Raw genomic sequence first — 19,868 nt, forward strand, 5'->3', positions numbered from 1 at the left:
AGATACTCTTTAAAAGGAGGAAAAGTTTGTCTTGGCAATTCCCAGTGTGGTCAGTTTCTTTTTAAGGGGTAACCCTTCAAAGTGCATTACAGAAGCATTTGGTAAACTCCTTTAAGCTACTTAAGAGTTATATAGAATTTTAGAGTCTACAAAACTTGTTTGCATGTGTAAATTCATTTAGCACACAGGCAGGGTTCCTGGTGGCCAGGAGCCGAGAGTCTCTGACCACAGTGGTGTCAGACAGCTGGGTTCAGGGGGTGCAAACGGATGAAGGCACATTGAAGACTGTGGGACAAAAGCAAGAAAGTCTCATGTTAGGGAAGACGCGTGTGAGGGATCAAAGCTGGAGAGGCAGACCCTGGATTCACATCTTGCCCTACTCACTAGCTGTAGGATCTTAGGCAAATGTTGGAGATGGTTTCCTGGAGTCTCAGTCTTCTTATCTGGAAAATGGGAGTTCTCCTAACAGTTGTCCATTTATAGGAACCTGAGAGATTAAGTGAGAAGAGCCCAGCCTGTAGTTGATGCTCAGGGAGGCAGGAGGTTGAGGCCAAGAGTATGCCTGGCGGGTTTGGTGGGTTATAGAGGGAGGTGGGAGGCTGAGGTGCTGTGATGCTGCATCTGGGGCTTCTTGCCGATGGTGGGCAGTGTCACCCGGTGCCCTATGACACCTGTGTGTGATGTTCCACCCTGCAGGCCTGGTTCTGGGCATAAGTGCTGGGGTGGGGGGTCAGGGCTGTCTTTAGGTAAATGCACCCTTGGGGGGCCAGTGGAGCCCTCTGCACCCGGGCAACAGTAGGTTGGTCGGGGAAATGGGATCATGGGTCAGGAGAAAGTTTGACTTTGCTTTTTGTTCTTTCAATGGAAATGCTGGAGAAGGTGAATCACTGAGTGGAGGCTCCTGGGGTTGGAGCCAGAGAGCATCCATGCCCCTAAATAGACCGGGCACCTGCCAGGAGGAGACCCTTCCTCCTGTGGACAGTGGTACCCCAGATGTGTATGGAGGTGGGGTGCGAGGCCCTCCATCTGCCATGAGCACCGCGCAGGGAGTCTGACTTACTGCATAAATATGGGCACGGGGACGCCTGGGTGACTCAGCGGTTGAGCATCTACCTTTGGCCAGGGTGTGATCCCGGGGTCCTGGGATCGAGTCCCGAATCATGCTCCCTGCATGGAGCCTGCTTCTCCCTCTGCCTGTGTCTCTTCCTCTCTCTCTCTCTTTCTCTCATGAATAAATAAAATCTTAAAAAAAATTTATATTCACCTACAGTACAATTCATTCTATAGTTCTACGAATTTTGATAAATGCACAGATCAAATGGGCTTTTTAAATTTTGAGAGTGTTGTAAATACACATGTAGTTGTATAAAATAATCAAAATCCTGTCTGCCATTTAGTCAGTGTTCCCCAGTAGTGACATCTAGCAGAACTATAGTTGGGGATCACAAGCAGGAAATGGACACAGACACAGTTGAGGTACAGACATCCCCATCCTCACGAGGGTCCCTCCTGCTGCTTTCTCATCACCATGCCCACCCCCTTCCTGCTCCCATATCCCCAGCCCGAACCCTCATCTCCAGCCCTGGGTCCCCCTCATCTAGTCTTCATTTCTGTCACTTTGCCATTTCAGGCATGTCCTGTGAATGGAGTTATGCTATGGTTACCGCGTGGGGATTGGGGTGGTTTCCCTCTGCATAATTCTCTGGAGAATCATCCAAGTAGGTGTCAATAGTTCATTCCTCTTTAATACCGAGCAGTATTCCACGGTGGACCTGTGCCACAGTTTGTTTAAGCATTTGCCCCTTGAAGGACATCCGGGTTGTTTCTTGGTTTGGGCTGTTGTGAGTAAAGGCACTGTGAAGGTTATTGTGTGGATATAAGTTTGCGTGTCTCTGGGGTAAATGCCAGGGAGACCACTCACTGGGTCGTATGGTAGTGGCTTGAGTGGGCTTTTGAAGGATGCGCTTAGGTTGGGGGAGCAGGTGAGGGGCAGGGGCCCTGCTCTGGGTGGACTTCGGTGGAAAGCATATCCCTGGGAGCTGGCCCACTTGGGTTCGGTTGTAAGATCAGCCCTACGTCCTTGGTGAGTTGCTTTATTTGTCTGTAAAATGGGGATAAATGAACCTGTTGTGTAGCCATTGTGTATAAAGTACTTGGTACACAGTAGGTTCTCAGTAGATAGAAGCTGTTCTTCATATGTGCAGCGTCTGTGCCCCAAAGGTGGCCTCCAGGAGGCCTTCACCATGCCACCCGTGGCTCTGGGGCACTTCCTTCTGCCTTGGGCAGGGGCATGCTCCCAGTTGTCCCTTCAGAGGCTGAGCCTCCTCCCCACTCCCCTCTTTGCTCCCAGCTTTTCCCTGAGAAGTCCCTGCCTGGCCCCATTCTCAGACTCGGCTCTAAGTCTCTGGACGGGCATTGGCATTCCTTAGTGAACTTGGCCAGACCCATGCCACGGATCAAAGGAATCCCAGGGAATTCCAGATTGTGCCAGGCTCTGCTGGTCTGGATTTGCCTCACAAGGTCTGAGAATGTGCCTGGATCATTTCAGATGTTTCTACGATTTAGCTTCATTCCAAAATGTGTATTGAGCTCATACTGTATTCAGGGCACTGTGCTAGGTATCACAGAGGGCCCCCCAAAATCACTCTTTTTCAACAGATCAAAGTAGCCAAGCTCCTGGGGGAGCCCCCAATGGCCACATGATAAAGTCAGCATCCAGAGCTGTTGGTCTGGTTTGTGTCTGTCTTTCCAGCTCCTTGTCCTGGCACTCCCTTCTCCACATACCCTCTGCTCCTGCCCCAGAGTGCTCACCGTGTCCCACACACCATGTAGGGGTCTGGGCACCATGCTTTGCTCACCGTCTTCCCTCTGCTCATGTACCTTTCCTTCATGTTGAGATCTTGCCTATTTTCTTTTTAACCACAAAGGTGTCATACGTACTGGCTTTCGTTTTCAAGCAGCACACAAAGCTTTGCAATCCAAGGGTCTTCTCCAGAACTGCAGTCCCTTCCATAAGGCAGGCATGCTTTTGGGACCAGGCCGTACTCCTCTTGCTGTGTTCATTTCACATTGTGTCTCAGAGAGGGCTTCACATCTGCCCCGTAAGAGTTGCCTCGTTGCAACTCTGCCCAAAGTGACATGACATTCCTTTCCATAGTTCCACGGTGATTTGCGTACCCAGTCCCCTAGGGATGGCATCTCGGTTGTCCCCACTCCTGGGCTCTCATGGGTAATTCTGCATGTTGTTGGGCCCTGAGCAGAGGCCCCCTGTGCAGAGGCACTCAGCTCCAGCGCTCACTACTCCTGCCTGCCTTGCGTGGACTAGCTCCTGCACTCATAGAACTCTCTATGACCCCTGAGGACAGGGATTGTGCTAGACCTCCTTTCTCCATTTGGCACCTGCCATGTTTGCTGACCACCGTTGCCAGGAGCTTACGGTGCTTTCATATGCACCCCGCGTGCTGCCTCTGAGTCCCTGTCTCTTGTAGGGGAGCAAAGCTGCAAGAGTGAGGATGCCTGCACTGCTCCCTCAGTCTGCCTTGTGTTTGGTGCCTATCAGCTGCATCCCAGTGGCCAAACAGGTTTCCATGGCAATGGACTCCCACAGCATCATTCTTTCTGGCCACCTACTGTTTTACCAGAGGGGTGGCCGGTTCCATCCTGGTGGAATTTAGCTTTCAAAAAATTTGATGGACTTTCCTCTTTAAAAAAAAAAAAAAAAAAATCTGAGAAGACAGATGCTTGGGGGTCCACTGCCGAGAAAGGATTGGGACCTACAGTTTCCCCGATGAAAGTAGTGACAGTAGCTACTGTTTATTGAACACACCTCCTCACATGAGCTAGAGCTCCTCACCAAGCAAAAGGCTTGAGCTGTTTTCAGATGATACAGGAATCTTCTGAGGCAGGGAAGCACTGTTACCTGTATTTTATGGAGAGAGAAACAGGCTCATAGAGTAAGTAACTTGGTAAAGGTCACTCAGTGCATTTTGAGAGCTGGGATTCCAACCCAGGTGTCCTTCACTTGGGGCTTGAGCTTGTAACCACTAAGCCTTCTTGCCTTGTTAGGGAAGAAGGAAATGGGGGTGGGTGGGAAGGGCAGGTCACCCCTGGGCCTTGGGCCAATGGCCAGCTGCCCCAGAACCGAATCAGGCTACACCCAGAGAGAAGATGACTGCCAGTAGGCTTCACCTCTACCACTGAGGCAGCACAAAGGGTCCCTTTGAAGGGAGAGTCCATAGCACCCCCCAACCCCCGCTCCCCAGCCAAGCGTCCAGGGGGCTGGCGGGCATTTCTGGCTCGGCTTTCTGGCCTGAGCTGGGAGGAGTGGTCTGACATTCTTTCCTTGAGCAGCTCACTCTTGGTCAGACCGTGTTGCTTCTAGACTGAGGTGGTATTGAAACTCCAGTGTGACCTGGGATCCTACCCGTCACCAGGTCTCTTCCTGAACAGCCAGTCCTTTGAAAATGTATTGATTTCCCCCCTCCCCTTCCCTGCTCTTGCACTTTGGATGAACCTTGTTTTCGAAGAACAGTAGAAGGTAATTTCCCTGTGCCTGCCAGCTGGCCCGTAATTGAGCGATTCCAATAACACCCACTGTAAAGTCTAATCGAAGTAAACAGGAAAATATGATTTACAATCTGGACGGCAAGTAAATACCAGGGTGCAATTAATTTTTACACAGAGCAGCAGATTCTAAAACATTTTCCTGCACTGAGCAGTTTGTTTTTAATTATAGATTAGGAGCTGCCCTTTTCTGCCGTCATCGTCATTATTTTTCACTGTGTGACGGTGATCTTCAGGTTCCTTGCATCCATGTGACTTTCTTTGAAGGTGTGACCACAGCGGGGTGGGATGGGGAAGTAGGATCGGAGAAATCAACGGGAGAAATCAACGCGTAGAGGCCGAGTTCTCAAATCTGAGCAAAGGGCTATGCTCTTTCAGCATTTGCTTGGGAGGTGACGTGGGAAGAGGTGCAGGATGGCGGCATGAGGGGTCCCGTCGCTGCTGGCAGCCCTGGGTGGTGTGGGCAGGCCCTGCGAGCGCCGTGACTTGCTTGGTACGGCTCAGTCTGGGGAAGGGAACAAAGCTACAGAGGCCCCCAATGTTGCAAATGTGTTATCGTTGAAACGGGGCACTTCCAGGGATGGGAGATCCATGCCTTGAAATGGACCCTTCTGGTTCTTTCAGTCGCTTCTGTTCATAACTGGGTGGAGGACAGTAGTCGCCTTGCTGACTGAGGCTGCCTGGGGGCTGGTCCCTTCAGTTTTGGCTGTGGGGTTGGTGCGTGTCTGACTCTCAGCCTTGGGCATATACTGAACCTGTCTGTAAAGCGAGCTGGGTGTAAGATGTCACATGACTCTAGTACACGCTGGGGATAGCAGATTGTGACCAACCCAGACCCTGAGATAGGTCTTAAAGGTGCCACATGGCTGAACGGAGACCCATTGCTATACCCATTAGTGCATTGGCTTTAGGGGTGCCCCAAGGCCGGCATGGGGCGAGGATGGGGGACTCTGAGAAGGAGAACCTTTGTAGCCATAAAGCATCTCCTTTAGCCAGGAGGTAGTTCCTTTCCCGAGCAGGGCCCCAGCATGGGGGTGCGTGGGCAGTTCTCTCAGCGCCCCGGTCTTCCAACTCCTGAATCTCTGTCTTTCTGTTGTCTTTCCAGGGAGTTGAGCGCACCTGGATGTTTCCTGAAAGCACCTTTCCCCAAGCGTAAGCAGCCGGTTGGGAGCTGTTCCTGTTGATGCCAGTCACCTGGGAAGTGCCCAGGAGGTCACCTCTGCCCAAGTCTGCCTGACTGAAGATGGCTCGTGCCCACCCTGGGATGGAGCCCAGCGCCTGAGGTCCTTACCATGGTGATGATCCTAAGTAAAAGCCTCGACAACCAGGGAGCTGACTCTGTAGCATGCAGGACCTTCAGCTCTGAGCTGGTAAGGACCTATGGGCCTCGTTTCTCTGATGACCTTTTTTGAGGCCTGATGTCCAGGTGGGACTGTGCACTGACCATGCAGGCTTAGTGGACTGAGTCCAGAGTGCCCAGGAGCAGAGAGCTCTGGGAGATGTTGCAGGCCAGGGCAGTGGGGCGAAGTAACCCGGAGCCTGGCTTAGTGCTGGCGAGAAGTAGCTGGCAGAGGTCCTCCGGCGCATGAGGAGGGAAGGCCGGCACCCTGGTAAATAATACCAAGCGGGCTTCTGCTGCCCCTGCCAGGCTGAGACTGACATTCCTCGTGGTCTCCACCCGGTACGGGGAGGTGGTTTCCCTAAGGGAGGTGGTGCCGGAGTGGGGGCCGAGATCAGGCGCTTCCAGAGGGCAGTGCAGAGCGAGAGCTGCTGCCTCAGGAATGTCTTGGGTGGGAGACTATGGAGAACCAAGGCGTGGTCGGCAGCCATGGTGGTGGGCCTCCGCGACCGCTGCCCTCTGCTGCCTTCTCCCAAGGTTGTCCTGTGACAGGACAGGCCTGACGGGCGGCCTGATGGGCTGGGCCGGAGAGGCAGACAGCTCGGCCTTCTCGGACTGAGAACACAGTAGCCTCTTTACTCCTCAGAAGTGAGTGGGACTGCTCCCCTGCCGAGGGTCAGGAAGAGGTCCCGCTCTGGCCAAAAAAAAAAGAAAGAAAAGAAACCTGAGGAGGAGTTTTGCCTTATCTAAGTCCCCAGGACCCTACCACTTTGGTGGTCAGCAGGGACAGTCAATCCTAGGTCACGATGTCTGGCCCCCCTCCTGGCGCCCTTCACGGCCGCTCCTGAGGGCCCACCCTAGCACCCGCGTGGGCTCCCTGCCCAAGCTCACACCCGGCTGAGAGCAGACGGGCCAGGCTGGGTCTCCAGCCCCTCGCAGGAGTGTGTGAAAGCCGTGGAGACCCGAGGCCTTTATGTACGAGCGTGAGTGTGCCCGCCACTGGGCTGGCGGGCCTCCACAAGCAAAGATGGGCCAGCTCTCTGCCCATTGCGTCTTCCTTTGCAGTTTGCACTGAGTATATACCTGTAAATAGATGACCTCTCTCCGTCCCCAGTGCTGCCACGCTGGTCCCACCCACTGTCCTCTCTCGTCTGGAAATTTGTTGTACTGGTCTCCTGCTTCTGGCCCCTTTGCCTGTTCTCCCCCTGCAGCCAGAGGGACTACAAGGCGATGGGTCCCTCCTCTGCTCAGGCCTTCTGCTGGCTTCCCACCTCAGGCCGAGCAAGCGTCAGGAGGCACAAGGCCCCTGTGCTGACTCTCTGTGACCATGCTGCTTTCTCTGCACTTCCCCTGCCCCCTTCACTCTGCTCAAGCCATGCTGGCCTCCTTGCTCAACATGTCAAGTAGGAGCCTGCCCCAGGGCCTTTGCACTTCTGTGGCTTGGGAAACTCCCCCTTGGCAGGACTCCTTTCCTCTCTTTGTTCATGCAGCTTAAAATTGAACTCTGCCAGAACCGCCCCCTCCCTCATACTTTCTGCCCTTCCCCCATCTCTCTTCACTCTTGGCGCCTGTCACTTTCTGACGTTTCAATCTTGTTTGTTGAATGACTGCCCTGAAATGTGAGCTTCATGAAGTTAAGGAATTTTGTTTCTTTTGCTTGTTGTTGAGTGCCCAGTGCCTGAAACCAGGGCCTGGGACGTGGTAGGTGCTCAGGGACGTTCGTGGAGCAAGTGAACGTGGGTTCCTGCCGCCCAGGGGCCACCCCAGCTCCTCTCTGGCTGCTGCTCAGGTTCACGCTGAGGGGCTGAGGGTGCCGGGATGCTGGGAGGGGCTGCTCCGCTTTCTCCTGCGGGGGCGGGGAGCAGGGGGCAGGGGGCGGGTACCTGCTGCAATCAGAAGAATACATCTGGAGTAGCTCTGACCAGAAAGGAACCATCTCCAGGGTGAGGGCCACCCAGAGGTCCCACGGGAGGGCCCCTGCCTGCTTCCAGCCGTGCTGTTGGCCTCAGCAGCAGCTGCGGAACGAAGTTCTGTCTCAGGTCGGCCCGGCCGACGCTGGCTGTGGAACTGGTCCCGGGCATGTGGGCCCCAGTTCAGCTGAGCTGCTCTTGGAGGAGATAGGGCCTGAGCACACAAGGGTGGCCTCCTAGCCCTGGTGGGGGAAGGAAAGTCGAGGGAGGCCGGCTTCCAGGCCAAGCGTGCACAGTGAGCAGCCGAGAAGGACTGGGGATCATCCGAGTCTAGGCTGACGTCCGTGAGACGGAAGGGAGGGTAAAGTGAGGGGAGAATTTGCTCTCCCTGCCGGCGAGGTTGGGAGGAAGCGGATGGGGGCTTTGCTTCAGCCGCCTTAACTGGCAACACCATCCTCTCGTAAATACCATCAAGATAACAACAGGAACATGGAAAAGCATTTCTCTTTTGTTTTCTAATCAGGCTAAGAAGATAACAGAAAGGGGAGGGGGTGGGCTTCAGATTGAAAAAGAAAACATGAATCACAGGGCACTTTGGAATTAGGGAAACAGGCTCCAGAGGCACAGCAGTGGGAGAGAAAGTCTAGTACTGTTGGTGAAGGTCACCCCGGGGGCCACCCGGTGACCTTGGAGGCGCTGGGCAAGGAGGCCTGTAGACCCTCCCCCTGCCCCCGCCCAGCCTCTGAGGTCTCTTGTTCTTTATCTTTTTTAAAAAGATTTTATTTATTCGTGAGAGGCAGAGAGAGAGAGAGAGAGAGAGAGAGAGACAGGCCGAGACACAGGCAGAGGGAGAAGCAGGCTCCATGCAGGGAGCCTGACGTGGGACTCGATCCCCAGTCTCCAGAATCACGCCCTGGGCTGAAGGCAGCGCCAAACTGCTGGGCCACCAGGGCTGCCCTCTTGTTCTTTTTCCAAAAACGAAATGCTGGTGACAAGTGACCAGTCTTGGTCCCAAGAGAGATGTAGGAAAACAGAAAAAAAGGACTGACAAGCGCTCAGCGTTTTGCCTTTCCCAGTGGCGCCTGGCCCTGGGGAGAGAGGGCCGAGGGCCCCCGCCCTGCCCCAGCGCTGGCCCAGCTTGCACAACGCAGCAGTGAGGACTGTGCTTAGTTCCCCTTCCCCGCCACCGCCCCCCCTGCTCTGCTGGTGGCTTTCCTCTGCGGAGTGGGCTCTTCCTTCTCGTGTTCTAACATTAGCTGCTGCCGCTGGAAGGCAGCCCAGACGGTTGACCTCGGGAGCAGTGTTCCCCAGCCCCTTCCCGCACGCCCACACTCAGGCCGTGGCCCATTCTCCCGGGCCCGAGTACCCAGAGTGCCCATCTTCCCCTGCCCGGCCTGCCTCCTCTCCTGAGCCAGTTTCTCAGCCCTCGAGTCAAGTCTGGAGACTGTTCCAGGGGAGACAGTAGAGCATGGCTGTAGGCTGCCTCGCTTTTCCCAACCTCAAGATACTTCCCACAACAGCCGACACTGTTTTGGGGAGCAGGCCTTTGCTCTTGTTAGATCAGCATGCCAAGGGCTGTGATTTGGCCAGTCAGGAGAGTCTGTGGCCGTGCCAGGCCTTGCACTCCACTGCCTCGGCGCTGAGGGTCTCCCCAACCCTGAGTTGGCTTTGGTCTCAACAGCCCCAGGCAGGATGGCTGGCCCGGCCCCAGGCTGGCCTGAAGTTAGAACCCAGAGGTGCACAGAGGCCCAAGGCAGTCCGAGGCCTTTTCCCTGAGCAAGCAAAGCCTCTCGTGGGCCTTGGCTGACCCTGAAGCCCGGGGAGCCAGGGCCGCCGCTCTATCTCTGTTGGCATCTTTGAGAGCCTGTATGCAGGGGCACTCGTCCCTGCTCGGCTTCTCTTCTTGTTGGCATGGCTCTGGCTTCTGCTTTCCACTGCCACAGTGTCACTGTGTTCCTTTTCAGAGGCTGGGGTACTGTTCCGCTCATGTGCACAAGTGTGAGCTTGCCGGTATCGCGTTGTGGTTCCCCATAATGCTGTTATGGGGAAAAAGTGATGTGATGGCTGTAGTCAGTGATCTGCAGAACAAAGTCATGAAGAAGCATGGTTATGGCCAGAGATGAGCTCTGCCCTAACCTAGTTGCTCATTGAGTAAAGACCTGAATCGTGTCTTTATTTAAATCAGGCCTTTTTTCTTTAGTCAGACAGATGGCCCCTGAAGCCCCAATTTGATTTCCAGCTTTTGCCTTCCTTGTGGAGGATCTGGTTCTAGAACCTTCTTCTGTGATCTGAGGACTCTCAAAGAGACCAGGCCTTGTCCTGGGGTAGGTTTGAGAACAGAACCATCACAGTGGAGAAACATAACGGGAGCTGTGCTCTTTGTCCTGTTCTCTGCAAACACCAGCCAAGGCCGGGTCGTAGGAACTCTGAGGCCGGGCGTCCCCAGGGCCTGTTGGGAACAGGCCACGTAATGATTGGCTAGGTCATCCTTCTTGCAGTGGTGCAGAGGGTTTGAAGGTTGGGAAGGGCTGGCTGCAGAATGCTACAGACCAGCAGGAATTTTATCATATACTAGGCATACTGGGGGTTAAAATTGGTCCTGGCCAACCTGGAGCCCAAAAGGGAACTTGATGTTGGACTCAGCGATACCCGACAGTGGTCAGGGTATGCCTGGGCCTGACGTCCTGGGAAGCTGTTGGTAGAGCTAATGAATTAAGCCCCAGAAAGGGCAGGGATAGAGCTGCTTGGAGGGTTTTGGAAGCAAGTGCTCATGGCAGGTTCCCGTGCCCCTGCTGGGTAAAGCAGCCCCTGTTCTTCCTCAGTCTAGGACTCAGAGCCTCAGAGTGAGAGGGCCTGGTTGGCCACCCTGGCGTCCTGTGCCCATCTCTTGTCAGCAGAGATGAAGGCATAGTCCTGCCAAGACACTGTGTGGTGATGGAGGGACGAGTCGAGTCCCAGTGCAAGCGTCGAGTGCTGATAGCAGAAGAGCTGCTGTGTCACCGGGTCATGCACTTTCACATGCTCGGTGAGAGAGCAGGAATGGGGCTCACTGAGAACAGGGGACGTGGAGGAGGCGTTCCATCAAGCTGTGAGATCTGAGTGTGAGTGATCACCGCCCTCTTATTCCCTGGGGTGCAGAGTCAGGCCACACGAGGAGCCTGGGCCCGCCTGGCGCTGGCCCCCAACTGTCCAGCTGGTGCTCTCTCCCCTTCTCCACCAGGTTTCAACTTGGCATGAGCCCAGTGATTTGGGGAGGTGGCAAGTTCTGCCCAGTGAAAGTCTGTTTCCACTGGCCCTGCATTTGCTGGGTGAGTGGCAGCAGGAGCAAGACAAGCTTGGGCAGACAGGTGGCCATAGCTGTCGGTCACCAGATAGTCACGTGGCACCTATTCTGTGCTGGGACAAGATGGCAGCCTTAAGAAGCTTCATTCTCAGGGGCAGAGAATAATAAGCACAGCAGCCGAGGATCCAGTGCAGGCGGTGTGAACACTCAGCACGGCCTTGTGGAGAAAAGCGTGGGTGGGGAGGGCGCCCTTCAGCTGGGATGGTCAGGGAAGGTGGCTGGAGTGACACGAGGGGGTTTTGCAGAGAGACCTGAGGTGGCAGCGGGTGTGCCTGTCTCCTGCACCCGGCTTGGCTCCTTCAGGCCTGGTGGCTGTGGGGAGAGGGGTGGCCAGGTTCCATTCTCGTTGCCGTGGGGAGTCGTCGGAGAGTCGTAAGCAGAAGAGCAATGTCGGCTGGCCTCTGTGGGTTCTGGACGGAGGATGGACAGTGGGCCCAGGGTACAGGCCGGGGACCAGTTAGGAGGCCGGTTTGGCCCCTCTGTGGAGGAAGGGTGGTGGTGGCTCTGAGCAGGGCCGCGGGGGCAGTGAGAAGCACTCTTGTTCCAAGTGTGTGTTCTCTACCCGGGAGATGAACCGTCTGCAGCCAGCAAGGGTAAATCCTTGCTGAGCGAACAAATGACTGAGCAAGGGTGCATGAGCCCCTGTGGCCCGGCCCAGTGGCTTCCCTCTGTAGGCCCGGACCCCAGCCTCTCTGGCACCCACACAGGTGTCAGCAGTCCCTGGGAGGGCCCGGATCTGGAGGGCCCCAATGTGCGCCTCTGTCTGGAACACGCCAGCTTTGTGTAAGGAAAAGCCCAGTGAGCGGTGCTCTCCTGACCAGTCAGCAGCCTGGCTCACCGGCTTGCTTCCTGTTGTCTGTAAACCCCAACCCTCTCCTCAGTGGCGTCTGTGTGCCAGCATAGCAGACAGGCCGCTCCGGGGTTCTTGCTCTCTTCTGCTTTGCCCGGCCCAGTCCTGGTTTGGGTTTCTGTGGGCTGCCAGCCTTGGCTTGCTTTGCCACCTGCCCCCTCAACCCAAGGCTGGGGTGGGGGCTCTGGTTCCCCAGTGGGTGTTTGCTTTGCCAGTAAGGTGCTCCTGAGCTGTCGGGAGTTGTCTCCCTGGGCAGGCAAGGCCCCTGGCATAGGCCCAGCCCGACTTCTGTCTCCGAACCCTCCCCCTGGTTGGAGCAGGGCCTGCCTGGCATCCGTGGACTGTGCTGCCTGGAGGCAAGGCTCTTGAGCCTTTGTCACCAACTGTCCATTTGGTGACTTTGGTGTGGGCTTTCTGTGTGCATCTTGCTGTGTTAACCAAGTCATTTGGGAGAGAGGCAGATACAGCCATCTTTACCTCTTTCCAGATATCCCCCTGGATGACTGTAGGTTGGATGGTTAAAGTCATCGTGGAATCCAGGAGGGCAGCCTGTCCTGAAAATATAAGGATTGTTTTAAACCGAGGAGGGGGTACCAGAGATGGCTTCCCTGGCCCCATTGCTCCTTGTAGACTTCTGGTCCTCGAGCACCTGCTCCGGTGCCCTCCCAGGAAGCCGGCCCTGGCCTCCCATGCCCCAGCACCCTGGGCCTGGGTCCTCTCCTCTCCGTCCCACACTCTTGGTGGTGTAATGGTTTGTCTGTATGACTGTGTCCTCCCTGAAATGGGAGCTTCCCGAGGGCCGAGGCAGGCAACCTTCCCCTCCGTGCCCCAGGCTAGGCAGGATGGACCTTTAATAACCTGATTGGATGAACACATAGCTGACTGAGGGCAAAGGTCTCTGAATTGGGGAGCTGGGGACAGGGGTGGGGGAGCTGGGGCACTTGCCGCCCTTTTATCTGAGTGGGCCAGGTGTTCCGAGTCAGCTCCGCCCTCCTCCTTTCAGGTCTTAAAGCCCCAGGGCCTGGGTTCCCGCCCATTTCTCAGACTGGATGCCTGTGTGTCCCTGTTATTTGGGTCTCCTCTCAGAAGTTGGGAGTCCTGTAGGACAGGCTGACTCCTCCGGGACCGAGAGCTTCCTTCACCGACACGTGCTCAACCCCTAGTGCGGCCTGCATGTGAATAATTACCAGTACTCGTGAGTGGGTCAAGGAAGGAAGGAAGGAAGGAAGGAAAAGGAAAGGAAAGAAAAGGAAAGGAAGGAAGGAAAGGAAGGAAATGGAGGAAGGAAGGAAGGAAGGAAGGAAGGAAGGAAGGAAGGAAAGGAAAGGAAAGGAAGGAAATGAAGGAAGGAAGGAAGGAAGGAAGGAAGGAAGGAAGGAAGGAAGGAGTCTTAGGAATACTTGTGGCAGACCATCCTTCCTGGGGCCTCAGTGGGCACAGTCTCCTCCTCACCACAGGTCAGAACAGACCCATGCCTCAGCCAGCACAGGGGAGTCTGGAATGTTCTGTGCTCAGGTTACTGTGTAGCCATGGAACTGGGCCTGGTCTTGGGGCCCTTGTAGGCGCCACTGGCCTGTTTTTCTCCCAGTGGCCATAGCGTTCGCTGAGGCTAGATGCAGGGCTTGAGGGGAGATGTGGAATGCTTACGGCGGGACGGGAAGCCATTGAAATACAGTGCCAAGGAGTTCAAGAGCCATCGCTCGCCGCTGAGACCAAACATAACCTTTGAGTTTCTGTTTCAGTTCAGAGAGGGTGCCTGAGTGGCCTCCTCGTAGCGGCGAAGCAGCTTGCACAGCAGAGGGCCACCCGCTTGAGCTTTACCTGGTGCTTCTGTGTAGAGGAAGAAGAGCTGTTCTCCTGGTGTCTTAGGGGATCGGAAGGAGTTGAGGGTGGCAGATGGGCCTCTGCTCCTCCCTGGGGGCTCTTCCTGTCATCACGAGGCCCCGTCCTCTCCCAGCTCGGGCCGTGGGGAGGCCTCTCTGCAGCCCAGCTTGGTGAACCGTGTGTGTATCATGCCTCCTCTTGCACCCTCCTCCACCTCGTTCACGTGGAAAAATCCCCAAGTGTCAGAAGTCGTGGGGCTTCCTCGTGTGTTTTTTGAAGCCATTAACTTGATTGACTCCATTACTCACTGGAGACTTGGGACAGGGAGTCCAGGTCTAATCGTGGGCAGATGTTGCCTCTTGTAATACTTTTTTCTCCTTTCCCTAATCTGACGTTGGCAAAAGGCAGTTACCCCTTTAATTGTGACTGTAGCGAGGAATCAGGTGCAAACGTGCTTCTTATGACTTGAAGAGTGAATAGCTTTTCTGGTTGTTTTCAGCACACGCCAAAGAAGATGAGTCAAGGACCGACACTTTTCTCTTGTGGAATTATGGGTGAGTAACCGAGGTCGCTGTGAAGAGTCCTTCTCTAGTCCTTCCATCAGGGCCTGAGTCCTCCAGGTGAGACGCTGGCAGCCCTTTCTGGACACAGGCACAAAGAACAGCAGTGGGGACTCTCCTCTGTGCTCGAACCGTTTCGGTCCTGGGGTGCTGGAGTGGCACCGGGGCCGTGGGGCGGAGGGAGCGGGTGGGCACTGGGGTACGGCTCACGAATGTCCCCTCCAGCCATAATGTTGAGACTTTCTGTCTGGTTACTAAGGTAATCACGTTCACTTTTATAAATTCAGAAAATGTGCCACAGTGTAAAGCATAAAATAAGAATCTCTGGTAGCTCCAATGCCTAGTGATAACTCCTGTTAATATTTTGGTGTGTTTTTATGTTTTTTTGAATTTTTTACATAGCTGTAGTTCGTCTATGATGAACATACGACTGTATAACATTTTGTACAAAAAAAAAAAAATCTTTTTTCTCATTTCACTGAGTAGTCCTAACTGCCATCATTTCCCCAGTGCGCTAGTTGACTATTCCACACAGTTTAATGAATCTGTAATTCCGAGTTGTGTATCAACACGTTTTTAATGATTTAACTGTTTCTTGTGTGTTGGGTGGAATGGCTGTTTTGTTTGCTGCTATGATTAACAGTGACTAAGTGTCTAAGTCTTTGTCTTTTGTCTGCTTTTTTGGATTATTCCTTAGGAGTTCCCAGCAGTGGCATAGAGAGGCCAGAAGGCAGGAACATTTTTAAGGCTCTTGCTTCAAGATTGTTGACATGCTTTCCAGCACAGTCGTCGTGGTCTTCTGTGCCTGTGCAAGTGTGAATTACTGGTTTTTTATAAGGGGGAGGAGCTAAGAGGAGATGACTGTATTGATTAGATTGGTTTTTCTGTGCTCCAGATAATTGGGCACAATCTCTCCTTTCGCCGTCTCCCCATGACTCCTGCCCCCGGTGGGGACACCGTGTAGGATGAGTTCCTGTAATGTTTGCGTTGAAGCTTTCATGATGGGAACCACTGCAGGCCTTGGGATTCCAGGCCTGTCTTCACAGGACCGTGTCAAGTTGTCCTGCCTTTTTTTCTCAGCCTTTGACTCTGAGCACAGTGTTTTCTTTGTCTTCTTTAGACTCTGTCCTGTAGATGGGGTGATGAGGGTGGAGGAGGTGCTGGGTATGTATAGGGAGCACCTGGCTCCTTCCTCACGGGGTCGCCAGGACTCGGCAGCCACTCTGGTGTGGGCGGGTGGGGAGGCCCCGTTCACATATGGGGAAACCAAGGCCTAGTGAGGTGACTCCCCGCCAGGCTCCCTTGGCACAGTTGGACCCCGGTTGGGAGAAGGAAGATTGTTTTCTTCTCAGTCACAAGCCACAGCTCTGTGGGAGAGCCCCAGGTGGTCCTCTTGATGCTGCCACCCAGAGGAAATGGAAACAAGGAGATCACCTGGCCTTGGTTTACCCATGTGACACACTTCTGAAACCTGTCCCCACATGGGGCTTGATTGAGCATCTCGTTGGTGGTTAACGGCTTTCAACAAACCCTCAGCGACTTAGGTGTATGGCTCAGAAGCTTGCCTCATTGCCTGCTCCGCGGGCTGGACTCTGTTGTACTGTGGTAGACCTGCCTGCCTTCGCCCCACCAGGAAGCAGGGAGAGGCCCCTGGGCACACGCAGATCCTCAGCCCAGCCTGGACTTTAGCTTTCAACTGGGCCAGGCTGGTAACCTGGGTGTGGAGGTGTCGGTCTTTATTTCAAGGCCACGCGTACCTGATATGGGCTGGCTTCAGGGCACTGCCAGGCAGCAGAGGAATGGCCAGGTGGGGGTCCGTGGGGCCTTCTCTGTCCCACATGCTCCTCTTTGTGTTGGCCGGCCTCTCCTTGATTTGGGGAAACCCTGGCCCATCTGAAGCGTGTTACCAAGGTGTTCCATTCTCCACGGTTCATTTCAGTGGCTTGTTCTAGTAGGTATTTATTGAGGATCTACTATGTGTCAGACACTTGGCACAGAGATAGAGTATGAAAGCCCCTGCCCTCAAGAGGGTTTCTGACTAGTGGAGCCGAGAGAGCAGGGAACAGTGAATTCCCCGTGGATTAAGGCCCTCTGAGGTGAGGGCAGATCAGCCCATCTTCCTGTGCCTTGGTTTCCCCCCCACCCTTGTAGATTGCAGTTCTTGGTGGGATTTAAAGAGACAGCAGTGAGGGGGGCACTTGATGGGATGAGCACTGGGTGTTATTCTATATGTTGGTAAATTGAACACCAATAAAAAATAAGTTTATTATAAAAATAAATAAATAAAATAAATAAATAGACAGCAACACACAGGAGGTGCCAGCTCAGTCCCTCCCACTTTTATCCCCTTTCTGGACACTTGCTTAGGTGGAATGTCAGCATTCAGAGGCCTTGCCAAGCTCCTGCCCATTTTAACCTGTGCATCGAGCTGTCGCCCCACCCCGTGTCGTGAACTAGAAGGGCATCCCAGGCAGCGAGGTGTCGTCTGAGGCAGGCCAGCTTTTTTAATGGCACTGTGTGGGTCCAGCTGGACTTTTCAAGAGGGTTTTGAGCCTTTCCAGGACCAGACAATACTCAGCCAAGACAAAATGTCCTATTACTATAATCACCAAACTCCCTGTCTGTCTCCTGGAGATATGGAACCCATGTTCTGGCCCCAATCAGTGATTGCTGGGGACAGCTTGGTCCTGTGGCTCAGGGCATTTCCCTCCCAAGCCCCCATTGCAAGGGTCCTAGTCAGAAGCCAGGGTGAGTTTGTTTCCCGAGCATTCTTAAGAAAATCCAGGCAAGTGCTTTAGGGTGGGGAATGCAGCAGCCTCTTGGCTTCCTCTTAAAAAGCCACCCTTTTGAGTAGGCCCGCCTCCCCTTAGATAAAATGCCTTACTCATGTCATCAAGTGCTCACAACAATGTGTGTTCTTTTTAAGTACTTCATGTTATTGTGAGCTGGATGATGGGCCCCTCCCCACCTTTCTCCCCTCCACACACACCCCAAGTTTGGGAACTTGATATAAAGAAGCAGTTTTGAGCTTTCCCAAAGTGGGCGAGAGAACAAAGCCAGGACGAGGTGTGAGTGGCAGAAGCAGGTCAGAGTGGAACCAGGCCACTGCCTGGCCTGGCCTGGCCTGTTCTGCACCAGGGCCCGGTGCTCCTTATTAGGTTGTGAGCCCAGCCTCGTCCCCAAAGGACTCTTTCTAGCAGAGACAGTGTTTGCCTCTTGGTTTCCTTTCTCTCCTCCCGTACCATCCCGAGGACACTTTCTATGCCAAACGGGAATTTCCTCTGCAAGTGGCTTCTCTGGGGAAGAGCCATGTACATGACCGGTTACTGTGTTCTCAACACAGGAAGCCTTGGTCAGGTGGCAGCTTCAGGGCTGTGGCCCGCCCACTGGTCAGCCGGCCTGGCAGGCGGGCAGCCCTTGCTGCCGGCCACGATCTGTAGCGGGTTAAGAGGGCTTAGCTGCACCTTATGGAAGCGCTCTGTGCTGGGAGAGGCAGGGGTTCCCCACAGGTCCTCTGTCACTCGCCGTGGGAGACACTTTTTCATGCTGACCCAGGGGCACACGTGTGTTAGTTTAATCTTTTTTTTGGTGAAGGAGGGCAAGTGGGGTGAGAGCACGCTCCACTCACCACCCTTGGCTAATTGTACCCATTAAATGAATTCTGTATCGCAGGGACAATGGACACCACACATTTCATTTTCCTCACCACTCAGGCGAGGATAGACCTGGAAATCAAATAATATGTGAGAAAGCGAATGCAATACCAATTATTGCAAAAGGGCCACTAGGAAAAGTCGTGTAAATACAAGTCAATGAACAGAGAACAAAACAATTCATATGCTAAAAAAAAAAAAAAAAAAATTGCATGGAAACCCATAATTACTTTAGGAGTTATGGTAATAAATTATTTATTAATGTAAATTATTTCACAGGCAGAGAACATAGAGAAACTTGAGCAGAAGGATCATGTATTATGTATAAAAGGGAATTGTAAAAATATTATAGCGGCGCTACTTGTGCCACTCTGGTTCAGGTTTGTCAGCATTTTAATTATAAGCCCTTACTTTCTGTGTTTAATTACTTGGCTGTTAGAGTCTACCCTGTACATGAAAGGGTTGTTCCCGGGGGCACGCTCTGTATTAATTCCTACAGGGTAAACCAGTTGGCTGTGTTGAGCTGTGCGGGACTGGAAGATTTCACTCTGAGATTTGATAGCTTTTGGTCTTTTAACTCCTCTATTATTTGTTGTTGAAAATGGGATGTGATTGCACCTTGTGTGAGAAAGCTGGCATTGGGAGGGGGGACATTGTAGATTTCTCGGAACGAGCGCCTGACCGAGACAGAAGGGGCAGCCACAGCAGCCCCTGAGCTGCTCCGGCAGTTTCTGGTCTCTGCTGCCACTTCCGTCTCTCACGGGTAGCCCTTTGGAATATGATCGTTGGAGAAAGAGATCATGAATCGAAATTGGCCAAAGGGAGCCTTGTTTTCGTTTTTAAAAGTATATCCACATACAGGCATGCAGGTGTGATTTTTTTTTTTGAATTTACTTTTTGTTTATTTTCATTTATCATGGGCATACATGTGATTTTTTAGTCCCTAAAATAGTTTAAGGTTTGTCCATACAGAGTGCTTTAAATGTTTCCTTGCACCGTGTATTGGTTTCCAACAGTGTTTCTGGAATAAAATACAGACGAGAAGTAGGTGCAAAGTGTAGTTGGCACAGGATAGCAGCTTACGGTGACAAGTGAAAAGGGAGCCTCCCAGGCTGCCTTCTCACCTAGGCTGGCCAGCCTTGGGTGGGGGGTCAGGGGGCCACAGTGGTGCCAGAGGACAGGGAATGACAACTGCCAGAGTGGCTTTGGGTACCACCCACCACGGTGCATTGCCAGCTAGAAAGTGGTCAGGTTCTGTGCAGCCTGGCCCCACGGCCAAAGCGTGGCCTTGGGACTGCAGGCTGTGCTGTTTGCTGGCTGCGCGTTCCTAGGTGAGGCGTGACGCCCTTTGGAAGCTCAGGTTCCCTACCCGTAAGACGGGGAGTGCCTTGATGCCCCACAGTTGAGTCGTGTGTGAGGGATGTGTGCTAGTGCTCTCTCCCTGCCTCAACAAGGATCCCAATGGGGTGCTAGTTCATTAACAGTTAATACACATTTATCGACAGTTTTCTGAATAGTTCTCCCAGCTGCCAGTTCTCTTCTCTTGGTAATGGTGCTCAGCTTTGCTGTGTGCATGGGTTCAGAGATGAATCACAAGCAAGTGCCCATTTCCCAGGCTCTGTATATACTCACAGCCAGGGTGGGAACGCCAGAAGAGGCAAGCAAATCTCACCTTTCTGTCCCTTTAGGACGACTGACTCACTCCACATTTCTGAATGCTCCTGGAGGCTAGGGTTGGTCACCTTGCCTTATGCAGATGGGGAGACTGAGGCCCATGTTTCTAATGCTCAGTCTGGTGTGTTTTTTACCCCTCTCCACTGTCTGTT

General features: G+C 53.6%; 1 protein-coding gene across 4 annotated transcripts in view; it reads left to right on the forward strand.

Annotated features, from left to right (window-relative positions):
- The window catches only part of FAM53B (family with sequence similarity 53 member B), a 144,622-nt gene that overhangs the window by 67,118 nt on the left and 57,636 nt on the right, over positions 1-19,868 (forward strand). For all 4 annotated transcript variants that reach the window (XM_041743500.1, XM_041743499.1, XM_041743502.1 and 1 more), the window contains exons 2-3: positions 5,669-5,933; positions 14,329-14,383. In XM_041743500.1, coding sequence (XP_041599434.1) covers positions 5,856-5,933; positions 14,329-14,383 — 133 coding nt within the window. In that variant the 5' untranslated portion in view covers positions 5,669-5,855. The remainder of the gene's footprint in view (positions 1-5,668; positions 5,934-14,328; positions 14,384-19,868) is intronic.

Source organism: Vulpes lagopus, chromosome 2 (genome assembly GCF_018345385.1).
Source record: "Vulpes lagopus strain Blue_001 chromosome 2, ASM1834538v1, whole genome shotgun sequence".
In the NCBI taxonomy this organism is placed as follows: Eukaryota; Metazoa; Chordata; class Mammalia; order Carnivora; family Canidae; genus Vulpes; species Vulpes lagopus.